The sequence below is a fragment of the Fukomys damarensis genome, unplaced genomic scaffold (assembly GCF_012274545.1).
Source record: "Fukomys damarensis isolate Sample0158 unplaced genomic scaffold, DMR_v1.0_HiC HiC_scaffold_4, whole genome shotgun sequence".
Classification (NCBI taxonomy): Eukaryota; Metazoa; Chordata; class Mammalia; order Rodentia; family Bathyergidae; genus Fukomys; species Fukomys damarensis.
In genome coordinates, this window is record NW_022900916.1 from 63,966,210 (window position 1) to 63,982,631 (window position 16,422).

At 38.5% G+C, this 16,422-nt stretch overlaps 1 protein-coding gene across 4 annotated transcripts in view; it reads right to left on the reverse strand.

Annotated features, from left to right (window-relative positions):
- Positions 1–16,422, reverse strand: part of Cdk14 (cyclin dependent kinase 14) — a 556,731-nt gene that overhangs the window by 408,461 nt on the left and 131,848 nt on the right. For all 4 annotated transcript variants that reach the window (XM_010609534.1, XM_033758509.1, XM_033758507.1 and 1 more), the window contains exon 3: positions 15,564–15,658. In XM_010609534.1, coding sequence (XP_010607836.1) covers positions 15,564–15,658 — 95 coding nt within the window. The remainder of the gene's footprint in view (positions 1–15,563; positions 15,659–16,422) is intronic.

A 16,422-nucleotide genomic window follows, 5' to 3' on the forward strand; every position in this document is an offset into this window, starting at 1 on the left:
AAACCAACCATGAACACCTCTCCTTACTTCTTTTTTTGATTGATTTGATTTGATTCGATTGAAGAACCTAAGGATTGAACCCAAAGCCTTTGCACTGAGCTATGATCCTAGCCTTTGATTTAATATTTTTATTTTGTGTCAGGGTCATGCAAAATCACTTAAATTGTCCAGGCCGGAAATGAACTCTGAATCCTCCTGCCTCAGTCTCCCAGAGTGTTAGGGTTACAGGCCTGTACCACCGTGCCCTGCTTCTCCCTCCTTTCCTGCCTCACTCCTGAATTTCATCCTCCTTTTTTCACTTCCCTTTCGCCCTTCAACCCAAGGTAATTATGCCTCATCCCCTCCAGTCCCTGAACTTACCTAAGAGAAACTTTCCCACTTGCAAATGTCACCGATTCTTTTCAGGACACAACTGACTTGATTTTCTAACTATTCAACATCACGTTCCATACTCTCTAACCCTTCCTTCCTTCCAGGTTTTTTTGTTTCCTCCGTAGGCAGTCCCTCTCCTGGTCTTTACCCTTCCCTTCACATAATTGTAGTAACGATGTTCTGCTAGGTCTTCTTCTATTCCACTCAGAGATAAGACACATCCTATTTTAACTTAATAACCCACTGTGGTTGATTCTGGACACAGTCCCATGTGCCCTCTACTCTTCGGGAGATCAGTACTGAAACTTTCCAAGAATGGTGAGTCCTAAAAAAAAAATGTAGTTTTACAAAAAGGAAAAAAAGTGTACAGTATTCTGTTTAGTCGTCATTAGGAATTCAGTTTCCCTTGCCACCCTCAATAAGCCTCAATTTTAACACTGCTTATTTGGCTTCTCAATATATCAATCCCCACCACCCCACCACCCCGCTTCTTTCTCCTCAGACAAAACAAAAGCCTTGGCTTCCTTTTCCACCTCCTCCGGTTTTTGTTTGTCTGTGCTGGGCTGGCTGCTAAGCTGTGCCAACTGCAAAACTGCTTCAGAATTTTCCCTCAGGTTTCAGCCACCAGGCTGATCAGCAACAGCTTCTATCTAATTCACCAATGGATTACAACAGGGTTCTCAACTATTAACCAGAGCACCTCATGTCTAGTTACATCCCAGCTCAAACAATGGTTGGGATCTATAGGATCATTGATTTAAATCTCCAAAAACAGGGCTAGCTTAAAACACAGCAATCCCAAACAGACTATTCCCAAGGAGAGACAGAATTATCTTTTAAATTTTCAAAGGATTTGTTTAGGCCTGGACAGATGTGTCTCTTTCTCTGAACTCTAGAAGCAAGAAAGAACATACTGCTCAGGAATCAACCACTGCACCTGAGAAAAGCCTTATGCTTGAGATCCTTAAATGGCTTTCTTTCTGTTGGAGACTTTTTAAGCTTAGACATTAGGCTGGATCAAAGCTAATGAGTGTGCACTGTCTTTTCCATTATCAGATGTTACTAACAAAGGTAGGTGCCACAGCCCAGAACTTCAGGATGAAGCTAACAAGACCCTGAAGAGGCACCTTGTGGGCCCCTAAGCAGACTGCAGGGAAGGTTCACTCTCTGGTCCAAAGCCCATACTTTTCACCCAGGCCTGCCAGGATACTGTACACTTCAAAGCTGACCAGTCTGTACAGTGTCTACAGTACAATCTTACATCGCCGTGGAATCAGTGGTTCTGGATTTCTCAGCCGTGTGCTATCTTGCCATCATTTCTCCTAGCAGAACTGTAAACATCTTTTATATGAATAAGTGCTAAACAGAACACAAGCATTTAGCTAAAGCTCAATGATGCTTCATCCTAATTGCCTTAAACTCTAATAGCAACTGATTTCCCATGATACCAGCTTATTCTTATTTAAAATCAGCTATTGTTTTTGTTTTTTATAATCAATACAGTGCATGTTTGCATTATGTAATAATGACATTCCTTGTGGGGAATCTGGACATGTGCATAACACATTTCAATATTTTTCATCGCTTTCCCTCTCCTCTCTCCCTCGTCCCTGTATCCTTTCATATCGTTCCCATTTGAAGATCTCCCTATTCCTAGTACCTATCTTTTATTTTGCTCTTTTCTTATATTTTGGTTTTGTCATATAAGAGAAACTTATCTAAGTGTAATATATGAGTCTGAATGTCTGATTTATTTCCCTTAACATTGTGGTCTCAAGGCACATTGTTTTCCTATACATGACTCAAGTTTACCGGTCTTTACTGCAGACTAGTAATCCATTGTTGTATAAATGCCACATTTCTTTACCCATTCATCTATTGATGGACATAGGGGCTGTTTCCAAGATTTAGCTATTATGAATTATACTGCTCTATGCAAATGTACCACTGTAATATGAGGTCTTTAATTCTTTTGCCAAGATACCTAGAAGAAGAATAGCTGGGTCAAATGGAACCTCTAGTTTTGGTCTTTTGAGGAATGTCCACATTGATTTCTATCTTGAATTACTCCAAGGCTGTCTTTTATATCATGAACAACAAGCAACGCTTGCAGGTCATTTGAATTTTAGACTGATGAATTGATATTTTACAAAAAGAAATCAAAAAGTCTCATCTGCAGACCTTGATAAGAGCATGCACTATACACCATGCTCATCAAGCTGTCACGAAATTTTCAAAATAATCTGACAAATCATTTGCATTAGGGAGATTCAAGAACAATCAAAAACTATTCATAAACTCACAGATTCACAAAAATTAATGCCTATAAACATTCAGTCTAATACCAGAATTCTTTCATTTTGTTTGTAGCAAAATATTAAGTTTTCAGAAGGATAAAGCATTATATAAGATGATCATATAATTTTTCATGCAAATAGAGACAATAGTCACAGTAAAAAGAGGCATTATTAATATTCACCCGAAGACATCAAGTATAAACCAGCAGTGTCCAGGAAAACCATAAGTTAGTTTCCCTCCTGCCAAAAGTAAAATACCAAATGGAATCCTTGTCCTTCTCAATATTTTATCTAAAAACTCAGTAAGTTTACTCCAAATTTAAAAATGTAACTGCAAGAATCCTGTGCAAAAAAGGAAAGATTAGAATAAGACCCAAATCCATGTGAAATTTTCAAACACGGCCCCCAGTTCTCCGCTGCTCCTCCTTGATGATGTATTCTATGTCCCCACCCTTGAAGCTGCTCTCCCTGAGCATCTGAGCAATAGGTCAGGGGCAGGGGGTCCCGTGCAGTCCTGGCCCGGGCGTGACAGCTCACATTCTGCACATCCCGGCTGTGCCATCCGGGCCACCCAATCCCCACTCTTCCTCATCCCTGACCTGTCCTTTACTGAGTCAGGACTGCTGCAGTCTCCACAGCACAAGGAAACCTCTCCGCTTCTTCCAGTTCTATCAGTGTTTGCCTTATACTTTACCACTCTGTTCTTCAGTGCAGACAGTAAGAACTGTTAGACTGCTGGGCTGGGGATTTAGCTCAGTGGTTCCACCGCCTGCCTCACAAGTGGAAGGTCCTCAGTTCGAACCCCAGTACCAAAAAAAGGAATTGTTATCCTGCTAGTCCTTCTTGGAGAATGAACCCTACAATTATCATGCATATGCCCTCTTTATGCCAGAGCAGTAATGGTGAATGAACCTGTCAGAGCTTTCAATGATAACAAACAGCTGTCCGCAGGACACACGCTACAGGTTCATTGCCACCGTCCCAGACCATCTTCAGAAAAGTCTGAGACTTACTGCCAGCCCATCTTTCGCTTTGTTAGTACATATACATTTCTCTATCTCTCTGCTTTTAACCTGAGCTTTGTATTTAAAGGATTTCTTACAGACAACATTTGGGTCTTGTTTTTTAGCCCCTAAGTATATTTTAATGGCACATTTAAAGCAGTTACATTTTAAGTAATTTATGTGTAGCTGTATTAATAGCCATCATGTTTGTGACTATTTTCTATTGGTTATATCTGCCATTCCCTCTTTTTTTTCTGCATCTTCTAATTTTATTTGATTCATTTTATATCATCTTAGAGAACCAATCTAACTTTTTAAAAATATATAGTGGTCACTCTAAAATTCGTTACACACATTTTTTAATAATCCAAAGTTCACTTTCAACTAAATGTCATCGTGTATTTTACACATAACTTACAACACAGCATTGTCACTTCTAACCTCCCAAGCACTGCAGTGTCGCTGTCCTCACTTCACTTATCTCTGGCTGCAATCACCCAAGGCATCCCTACTGTGATGGCTCTCAGTAAACAGTTCACTTTTGGATCAACTAAATAGAAAAATAAAACATTCTATTTTATTTTCATTTATTACTCTGCTCTCCCTTTTATCTCTTTGACATAGAGCTAATCTTCTAACCTACGCTGTTTTCCTTCTTCATGAAGAGCTTCAACACTTCCTGAAGGTCAAGGCTACCAGTGACAGATTCCCTCTGTTTCTGTTTCCTAGGAAAAGTTCCATTTCTCCTTCACCTTTAAAGAATAATTTCATAGGATGTGGAATTCTAGGTTGGTATGGTTTTTCTTTGTGTATTTTTTAAAATAACATTTCTTTGAGTATTTTAAGTATTTCACACCACTCTTGTGGTGGGCAGAGTATTTGATAAGCGGTCTAATGAATTCTTCTAATAGATGGACCTCTCTAGGATTTTTTTTTTATTGTTGCTTTTGAAGTACTGGAGATAAAATCCAGAGCCTTTGCACCAAGCTATATCCCCAGACTTTTTAAATTTTTCTTTTGAGACAGAGTTTTACTAGTTACTAAACTGCTTGAGCTGGGGTCAAACTTGTGAATTTCCTGCCTCAGTCTGCCTGACCACTGGAATCACAAGCATGTGCCACTACACCCAGCAGGTGAAGTATTTTTTCTGCTAACTCCCTTCATAATTTTCTCTGCCTCTGTTTTTCTACAGTTTAAATATGATATTCCCAGGTATAGTAATATATAATATGATATTCCTAGGTATGGTAATATATAATATAATATTCCTAGGTATAAGCTTATTTTCTGGGGTTTTTTGTTTTGTTTTGTTTTGTTTTTGAATTGTGTGTGTGCCCCCTACTTGGCATTCCATGAGGCTGATGGATCTGAGGCTTTGTATTGTTATTAATTAGGTAAGGGTCTTTGCCATTAATACTCCAGTTACTTATGCTCCATTCTTCTGTTCGTATTCCAATTATACATATTATACTTTTTGATATTGCCATATATTTGATTGTTTTTCTATATTTTCAATATTCCCTCCTTTTTCTCCTTCCATTTTTCTTCCTCTCATTTCAGTTTGGGAAGTTTTTATTTCCCCAGTTTCAAACTCAACGATTCTTTCTTCAACTGGGTTGAGTCTACCATTGGCCCGTGAAAGACATTTTTTATTTGTTATGGTGTGTTTTTATTTCTAGCATTTTCCTTTCTTTCCCTATCTCATTGTTTATGTTACTCATCTGATCTTCCATGTTGTCTCTCTTCATTACAGCTCTTAACATATTAATCGTAGTTATTTTAAATTGCATAACAGTTCCCAAATCTGTGTCATATCTAAAGCTGGATGCACTGTCTTGTCTTCGTTGACTGTTTTTTTCTTGCTTTCGAATGCTTTATAATATTTACTTGAAAGCCAAAATACTGAGGATGGAGTTTAATTCTAAGAGTTGAGTTACTTCTACTGTTTATATAGCTGTGAATAGCAGAGGCAGCTCGAGCATTTATGTTCTTATCTCCACTTGACTGGGGGCTTCCCTTACAGCTCCACCTCAGAGAAGGATGCGAATGAAGCTCTTTTAGCTGTAACTCACTGTTGCTCCTGGAGGCCTGGCGGCACAATGGCACAGCACAACAAGTGACCATCCTATAACCCCACAGCAAACCTACATTGGCTTAAAATGTGCACAATGGGGCCATAATTCCTGTCTCACTGCCGGGTGCTTGAGCCACCAGTGGTATGTGCATGACTGTCCTATGCGTGACTGAACCACGTCTACCACCAGCAGTACAAGCCACCCAAGAGGACAGTCATGCATGTGCCACCAGTGGTTCAAGCCGGGGGAAATGTGCTAAAGGGCTTGCAATCTAAACTGTAATCTTCCCAAGTGTTTCTCCAGCGCATGGCATTTGTATCCTTCCAACCTCTATGTCCTTCTTTCACTGCCGTGCTCCCTATCTGTTTCTCTGAAGTACTGGCCACTGCTGGTGAGACAAGAAGACTGCAGAGAGCTTGCATGGGGGAGTTACCTTCCTCTGACCAGATCAAGCCTTTTCTGGAGAACAGAACGGTATGACAGAGAACGCTTTAGGAGTACAGTGGTGCCTTGGTTCAAGAACACTTTTGTTCCAAACAAAAGCATTTGGCAAAATTTCGCTTTTGTTTACAAACTCTGTATCAGGTTACAAATATGACCACAGCCACATTTCTCGCACAAACACAGATGTGGACATCTTTTACAAAGTCATGGAACAAATTAAGTTCACGAACCAAGGTACCACTGTTTCATATAACGTTTACGCTTACCCTCTCCCTGCCAGATCCTCTGGGGGCTAATGTAGGATCTTTTCTGTGAGACCCTGCTAGAGTTCTTAGAAGTAAAGCCCAAGAAATAATAGGAGCCATTTTAAGATGGTGAAACCCTCAACTTTTCTCCCTCACACATTCCCTGCCTCCAGCAGTACAAGAAAATTACCACTGAAGGGTCTCCACCATCTCAGAGCTCCAGGGCTAGGCTCCAGGAAGCAGATCTTGGTTTTGACCATCTGTATGCCTCTGTCTCTCTATGGCCTACAATAGTGGTTTTCCCAGGACCTCAGTTCTCTGCCAGATTTTAAAAACTGCTGGGTTTTTATTTTATGCATATTTTTCTTTTTAAGGGTGGGACTCACAATGTCCACATTCTTTATATGTAATTCTTGATCACACTCTGTATTCTGCTTGCCGGTACTTTATTGAGGATTTTTGCATTGATGTTTATTAGGGAGATTGGCCTGTGGTTCTTTTTCGGTTGGTTCTTTCCCTGGTTTTAGAATCAAAGTAACACTTGCTTCCATGTTTAATTTCAAAGTATTGCTTCTCTTTCAATTTCACTGAAAAGTTTAAAGACTAGTGGCAATAGTTCTCTATATGTCTTGTAGAATTTAACAGTGAAACCATCAGGACCTGGGCTTTTCTTTGTTGGTAAATTTTTAATTACATTTTCAATTTCACTGATGATAACTGGAGTGTTTAGAATTGTTTTATCTTTCTTGTCCAACTTTGGTAATTCATATGTATCTAGGAATGTGTCCATTTCTTCTGTGTTTTCCATTTTATTAGAGTACAGGTTCTCAAAGTAGGTACTGATGATCTGTATTTCTGCTGGATCTGTTGTGACTTCACCTTTTTCATTCCTAATTGCAAGGATCTGGGCCTTTTCTTTACTTTTTTTTTTTTTCATAAGGTTGGCTAAGGGTTTATCGATTTTATTCTTTTGAAAAACCAACTCTTTGATTCGTTGATTTTTTGTATTGCTCTCTTAGTTTCATTGCATTGATTTCTGCTCTGATCTCTATAATTTCCTCTCTTGTATGAGCTTTGGCTTTCTCTTGCTCTTCTTTTTCTAGGAGCTTAAGATTCAGCACTAGGTTTGTTTGAGCTCGCCCTGTTTTCCTATTGTGGGCATTCACTGGTATGAATTTCCCACATAGAATTGCTTTTGTTGTATTCAGGAAATTCCTCTTTGTGGTACTGCCATTATCATTAAATTGCAAAAACTGTCTAATTTCTTCTTTAATTTCTGCTGTGCCCCAGTGATTGTTCAGGAAAGTGTTATTCAATTTCCATGTGTTTGTGAAGTTCTTGGGGTTTCTTATGCTATTGATCTCTGCTGGCTTGTGGCTGAGAGGCCTGGATGAGGGTCCCTAGAACAATTTTCAAGGAAGGGCCTGCAAATTTCTCAAAACTCTGCTCATACCAATCTCCCCGATACTGTCCATGTTCCCAGTTACATAGTTCTCTCTCTCTCTCCCTCACTCTCTCCCTCTCTCTCTCCCTCCCTCCCATCTTCCCCTTAACCTCCCTCTCTCCCTGGGTCTGCAACACCTACCAAGCTCTTTCTCTCCTCAGGGCCTTGGTCTGAAACATCTTATTTCTATTCCTGACCTGTTTCTTGACAACTCCTCTTCAAGTCTTCTATTGTCCACCCATCTAACGTTTACCCATTACCCATCTCCCTCCCTCTCTCTCTCTCTCTCTCAGAAATACACACCATCCACCACTTTTTCTCATTACTCTCTGGCCCTTTATACTACTAGTAGTTACAGGTGTACTACGGATTAATTTCTGCTTCTTCCATTACATGCAGGCCTTCATGCAAAGCAGGACTATGTGAGTTTTGTTCACCGCTACTTATCCATTGCCTGACCAAGAACAGAGAATGCAATAGGAGCTAAGTACCTCAGAGAGAATGAGCTCTTTTAGTTAGACACTCCTGGCAAGACTTTCTTGTTTAGACCAAGATTTCTTACCCTCAGCACTGACATTTTTAGGCCAACTAATTCTCTATTGAAAGAGAGACTCATGGTAACTCCTAGGGTCTTTCACAGCAACAGTGGTTGCTATCCCCCATATCCCTGTATCACACCATTCCCAGGCTATGAAAACCAAAGTTTTTCCCAAAACTAGCAAATGTATCCTGGGGAAAATAACAGTGCCTAGCTGGCAATAGCTAGTTTAGACTAGAAACATACTATTTCCTAGAAACCAAGGAAAGGATGCCGATGACAAAGTAACTGAGCAAGGAGGAGATGCTTTGAACTAAAATTTTTCTCATCATCATAGACTTCTCCTAATTTTCTTCATAAATCACTTAAAATGATATATGAGAGAGAGATTCTAGGAGCCCTGGTACTGAGTTTTGATCATTTTAATAATGGAAAATGTCCATACTAACTCTCTGAGTCAGTGAAGACACTAATACCTTCAGATTATTTTGATTATTACTTTAAAGGCATTTTAATCAAATGATCCAAAAACCTTGATAACAAAAATAGCTAACAGATGCCAAGATATTTAAACATTGTCTAATAAAAAAGTTATTCTAGCACAATTTAGTCTAATAATTGAAATTATGCTTCTTGCTTAAACAATAACCTCACTTTCACTTTTGTCAAGATGATAAAGCACTGTGTTTTGCTTTGATCTACTACAAGCTAAATGCAGCCAGCTGTACCAACGAAGCAGGCTTGAGTGCCTACATTCCTCCTCCCAAGGAAGCCAGGGCTGAACTGGCAATTTGAGTAGGCTTTAAAGTGTACTTAATAAATAAAATAAGCAGTTGTTGGTGGGTGGGCTATTATCGTCATTGGACTAGGTTAACAGTAAGAAGCCAAGTTTAACTTTTACCTGCACACAAGGAACACGGACCTCAAAATCTCATGCAGCAAACTTCATTTATTCTATTAACTACTTTTTAAAAAATTCATTATGTCCTGTTATACATTGTAATGGCATATTTTGTGCTTTAAATTACCAAACTACACTGGTTGAAGTATAATGTAATGCCATTCTCAAATCCTGTAACAGTGTGGTTACAGGTTTGATCTTTGAAGTAAGCTACAATAATAATGTTAGGCTCATAAACCCAAAGTCTAAAGGAAGTCTGAGCAGACCTAATGAGAAACAGTGGGCTCAGGAGCATACTACAGCAGAGCTTATAAAATGTGATCAGATTGGCCTCTCTTCTATGCAAAGTTCCCATAAACGGCCACGTGACCTTTCAGGATCCTGGAAGTTGAAGTCGGCAGGACAGTCCAGATAATCTCAACACTTGAGACTGAAACTTCAATGAGCCAGAAGTCCAGCATCTCCTATGTGGGGATTTCTGACTTTTAAAATTCTTCAAATTCCCCTTGATAGAGTTTCAATGGAGTTGACCTTCGGGGCAAGCAGTAAGTGCCACGTCCTTTATCTCACATATTCTAGAAAGGTGGTTAAACTGCTGCTGCTTTTCTTTTCTTTCCCGCTGCTGTCTTTCTTCTTGCAGCTGCTTGTTTTAATTAACAGCATGTTCTTCTTCCTATTTCTCCTGGGGCTTTGAGGAGCCCTTTGAAATGTATTTAGGACATTTCAGTCTGGGTTTGGCTAGTGTCTCAATTTATGAGGTCATTTAATTCAAGTTCAATTATTCAGCACAAATTGGCAGAATGAAATGCTAAGAGAAGATTGGCACTTTCAACCACATAAATCTCATGTTACGTAAAATGCACAAATACTTCCATTGTGCTTACTGACCTCTGAGATAACAATTTACTGCCGGCACAAACCAGCACAGGCAGGCTTCCCCTCACAAGGCTGGCCCAGGCATGAGGCGCTGACATCTTCACTGCAACAGATACTGAAGGTAAGTAGAGAAAATGACCAGTGATCAGGACCATCTGTGGGATGACTGAGAGCAAGTAAGCCCAAGGATGGAACAAACAGCAAGCTGTTCTTCCTCTAACGGCACGTGAAGTAAGAGGAAATCAAAAACAGCCATGGTTTCACACTGCCCCTAGATTTCTGGGTTGATAAAAAAGCAAGGTCATGCATGGGACTCTGGCATATGAGGGAAGAGGGAATTTAGGTTGCTCCACCAGCAAATCCCACAGCAGTGAGAACAACTCACCCACATCCTGACTTTGAGGGCTGAGGTGCACGGGTCTCGGTACTCATTTACAACAGCCCCTAAGCCACCAATCCTTCCAAACTATATCGCTTGAAGCCAATTCCATTTTAATACTTAAAAATGACTGTTTTGCTGAATCAAACTGGCATAATATCAAAATGAAGCCATTTGCTTTTTAAGGCCACCAGGGTTCAAAAGATTTAGTCTGGTAACCAAAAGGTGAAAATTTCATTGTATTTGCCAGAGGAGTTGGGGGGGATAAGCCACAAAAAGAAATCATGCCAAGGATGTCACAAAGACATTCTAGGGTGGGAGAGAATTGATAGACGTACAAGTACACGAAGCTGTGGCTTTCACTTATTAGTCACCGCCAGAGAGAACATATTTAAAATACTGTGGTGATGCTGGACATGGTGGCACACACCTGTAATCGCAGCACTCGGGAGGCTGAGACAGGAGGATCACTGTGAGTGAGAGACCAGCCTGGACTACATGGTGAGTTCCAGGGCAGTCTCACCTACATAGTGAGACCCTGTCTCAAAAAAACCAAAAAAATAAAATAAAATACTGTGGTGAACAACATCCTCTTTTGCTTTTGAAACTCTATACCATTTTACTGGAGCATTTGTTACTACATTCTAGTTTATAAAGAGTGTAGACACACAAATTTATATAGAATTATTTGGGTATATATGTACTATCTCCCTCATGATTAAGTTTCCCCAAGGCAAAATACACATCTGAGTCACTTCTTTTCACCTACAATATAAAATGGCATGATTATAAAAAGTATAATAAACATTCATCATTGGTTGAATAAGTTTTAAAAACATTAACAAATCTCAATGTACAGAAGACTGACAAAAAGGTAAAAAGATGACTTCAAGGTGCTGAATTAAAGACATCTTTAAATGCCGTATTTTTTAAAACTACAAAATGTACAATAAATTTTTTTAACTATATGAAATGCTGCAGAAATTTAGAAGAGAGAACACAGCCAGAAAACCAAACCAGAACAGAAATTAATGATCATGTATAATGATAAACTCCCTCCCCAACAAACATACACAAAATAGAAATAAGTCAGCAATTTTGATCAAAAGAAAAAATTCTGCTCAAACATAAAAATGTGATAAGTTCAAAGTTTTAAAAAAAATAAACAAATTGCATTTCTGAGCGCTGTGTGTTGATGTAGACACAGCCAAAAATTCTTTAGAAGCCAAAATTACTACCAACTGGGCCACTTGTATAGAAATTTCAGTCACTAGTCTTTCCCCCAGTGTATCTGTCCTTAAAGAATAAGACACTCTGAATTCCAGAGTAATAAAAACTCCATTCCTCCTCCAATTTCTAAATCATGGCTCATCGAAACCCTTCCAAAATTAAGATTTACAACCAACATTTTGATAAGAGTATTACATTTTGTTTATGCTGGTTAAAAAAGAATGATGAGATAAAGCATAGTTGACATATATCACAGGTAGAAACAGAACAGTGTCACGAATGCCATGCCAAACCGATCTGAAGTTAATAACTGCTATGGACTGAATGTACCTTCAAAAACAGGTTGTTGAAGTTCCAGCTCCTCAGAATGTGACCTTTCCTGAACACAGGACCTTTACTGCAGTACCGAGTTGAAATGAGGTCATGAGGGTAGGCCTTATTCAATATGATTATTGTCCTGAGAAAAGGAGGATTTTAGACAGACAGACACACACACACAGACACACAGACGCACACAGACACACACACACACACTGGAAGAACACTATGATTATGAAGACAGAGAGCAGGGAGGACGCATTTACTATTCAGGACACCAAAGACTGCCAGCACACCACCCGAAGGTCAGAGAGTGGCAGGGAACAGATTCTCCCTCAAAGCCCTCAGAAGGAACCAATTCTGCTAACCCACACCTTGGACTTCAGGCCTCTAGGACTGTGAGACAACATATGACTGTTTGTGGTTTGTGTGCTTATGGCAGCCCTAGCAAACTCAATGAACTTCATGGTACAATCCAAACTTAACACATGTAAATCAATAACGTATATATCACAAATTGAGTATCACAGGAATCTCTACAACTACCAGGAAGAGTCAGTGCACGACAGAGAGCTGCTTTGGAAGATGACGCTAAAGATAACATTCAAAGACATCTCTTAAAGCAGTTGAGTGGGCAGTACCTTTCTTCCTCTCTAGTAAAAGGAAATTAAATACTACACGTAACCAGCAGGCTTGAAATTGCTTGAGAAATGCTGATGAGGTAAATGTAGACCTACTAGAGTGAAAGCTAGCAATTGTCTAGAATTATCCCTTTCAGAATTTGTAGGTAGTTTTTTTGTTTGTTTTTTTGTTTTTTTTTTGAGACAGGGTCTCACTATGTAGTTGAGGCTGACCTGAAACTCACTGTGTAGCCCAGGCTGAACTCACAGTAATCCTCCTGCCTCAGCCTCCTGAGTGCTGTGATTACAGGCATGCGCCACCATGCACAGCTGTATAGGCAGTTTTAAATCTTTTCTTTTATCCAAGAGATAAAAATTTTTATATTTAATGGTTTTATCAACTTATATTTGCACATCAGCTGATCACATCTTTTGCGGGAAGGCAGTTCCAAGGCTTGGTCTGTTTCTTTAGAGTAAAAAAGTACATTTGCTTCTGTCACAATTAAAACAAGTCAGGGCTGAGGGTTTAGCTCAGTGGTGCCAACACCTGCGTTCCAAGTGCAAGGTCCTGAGTTCAATCCCCAGTACAAAAACAGAAAAAAAGAAAAATGACAACGAGGTCACAGCATATAGAAGAATTATTTGCAATATTCAACAAAGACCAAATCTTTCCAAGCCCTTCCAATATATACAGACAATAAAGGTATAATCACTGGGGAGAAATGGCTTCAAGCCAAACAGAAACAAGTAAACAAGATGATAATAACGTAACCCATATTTAGGGTAGCGTGAGAACTAAATGAGACAAAAGAATGTATTGCTGGATTTTAAACAAAGTGACTGTTTAATAAAGGACATTCAGTCATGTCATTGACCTTAAATTCACAAGGAAGTTTTATGCAGGAGAGCACTACTATTTTCCCTTAGGAAAGAATATAAAAGCGTGGGACACAACCTCTGATAAGAGTAGCTCAACCATGGGATCATCACTCTGACATTCCGTAATTCTCAAGCAGTTTGGTTAAGTCATTAATAGGCCTCTGGGATTTGTATTGTTTTCTATTCCCCATTTACAATTTTTCCTTTAAATAAAAAAATTTAACAGCTTTCAGAATTACTACTAATATTTTTAATTTACAGCATTCCTGCATTTCTTTACCTATATATAGTCTTTCATAAGGAATATTTTAGAAGGCACATTTCTTCATTTACTAAACTCAAATATCAGGAAGAAAATCATAACATTGTCCTCCCAAAAAAGCCAGATTACATAAATTAGCACATATTTAAAATTTTCAAATATGTGTTTGGATTGATCCTTCACAGAATTTTCTTCTGCTTCTTTTTTAGTTGATTACTTAGGGTATAAAGTCTTATCTTCTATAAAGATTTGTAAAAGATACAGCATAATTTGCAAAATTGATTTTCAGTATCACTTGGTAAGGTTATTACGGTTTCTTTCCTGTAGTTACCTCAGAAAAGTATTGTTTCCCACAAACTATGCACCAGTAAATATGGATTTCTGTCCTTTCTCAAAAAGGGAGAGGGAGAATGGCCACCAGAAACATGGCAGTGAGATTTTAAAAACCCACATCTGGGTCCTGACTCCAGAACAGCAATGGGGAAAGGGTAGACAAGGAAAAAAGAATTGCTTCTCTGTGGAAATTGACGCAGCATGATGCAAAATATAATAGCTAGAAAGAAAACCCTGCCTTTTTTTTCAAACTAGTGACTCCTGAAATACAGAATAAAAACTCAGTTTAAAAAGATATCAAGAATGGTAAATACATTTGTTTTTGTCAAATCATTTCTCTTATTCTTAACACTAAATGTCCATGAGGAAATAATCACAGCATTCACCTGGAAGTGAAATGTCACGAAAGGCTTCCAACTCCACCGAGAAAAAAAAGAAAACAGACCTGGAGGGAGCAGTTAAACGAGAAGATTAAATGGGCAAGTCCGAAACTCTGCTAACAGGTTAACCAATCCCACTGTCTTTTACATTTGTTTATAAAAAAAAGCAAGTGAAAACGCTGTTTTATAATCTACTGAAATACACTGCTATTTAGTATTAAGAGAGCAGATACATTTTTACATATTAATCCAAAAGAATGAAAAGAATCCTACCACAGTGATATATGTGCACCCATGTTTATAGCGGCACAGTTTGTAATAGCTAAAACTTGGAAACAGCCCATTTGCCCATCATTTGGAGACTGGATAAAGAAAATGTGGTTTTTCTATAAAATGGAATACTACTCAGCCATAAAGAATGAGAAATTAGATTCATTCACAGGAAAATGGATACATATTGAGGATATACTCCTAAGTGAAACAAATGTCACACATGTTTAAATACTGAATAGTTTCTCTGGTGCGAAAAACTATAATAGTACACAAGATCCTAATGAGATAAATGACAATGTGAAATAGGAAGAAAAGGGCTAAAGGTGTAGGGAAAGTGGAAAGGGTAGGGGAAAGGTAATAAGGGAAAAGAAAAAAATATGAGAAAATGAAAAAATGGAAATAAAGTGTTTGTAAATGGGGAGGGGAGGAGAGGGTGAAGGGAGGGCAGGGACAAGGGGAAAAAATGAGAACCAAGACCTGTCATGTAAATGTACCATATACCTAAAACGTACCAATAAACTAAAATAAAAAAGGGGGGGTGGATGTGGGCCTGGGATTTAGCTCAGAGGTGCCACCACCTGCCTAGCAAGTGCAAGAACCCAAGTTCAATCCCTGGTACAAATACAAATAAATAAACAAATAAATAAATAATAATAATAATAATGATAATGATAATAATAATAGTGAACTTACTTGCTTTTTCCTTTGTAAACTGTAGCATAAGATCCTTCCCCTAATTTTTCCAGTTTCTCATATGAGTCAGCTTTTCCAAATTTGGGACTTGTTGGCTAAAAATGAAGAGGACAGAGGGTAAATAAAACAGAGCATCAAATTAATTAACAATAAATACTCTGATTTTAATGAAAATGTAGAGATTCTTTGTCACTCGTTAAATAACTTGTTTCTGATATGAGAATAATTATAAAAACTACAGAAAAAAGTCACAATACAAAATCCAGTATGTGTAAATAAACACATGTAAAATTAAATTAAATTTAAATTTAAATTCTAAGCAATGTACTAAATATTTTCATAAGTCTCCTTCCAGTGTTATCTTGGTGATAGCTGCTTTATTTTTTTTACATAGTTGGGAGTTCATTATACATATTGTCTTACCACCTGCTTTTTAAAACTCAATATTATCATGAACATTTTCCATGTTGTCATAAAATTTTCTAAATTTGGGATTGGCATACTGTGAACTCTGGGTCAAGTCTAGCTATGTGTGCACAAGTTATGATCTTAGAATGGTTTTTATTGTTTTCAATGGTGGAAGCATAAAAAGATCGCATTTTATAATATGTAAAAGCTACAGGAACACCAAATTCTAGTAGCCAGAGTGAGATGAGAACACCCATGCTTGTCAGTATACATGGTCCATGGCTTCTAGCTGTAACAGAGCTGCAGATGCAACAGAGATCGTGTGACTGGCAAAGCTGAAAATATTCTCTGGCTCCTGTTTAATTCGTGGCTGCATACTATTCAGTCACAGAAAAGGACTCCCCCAGTACCTTTTAGTGAAATGCAAATGGATAATCAAAGATGCATCATC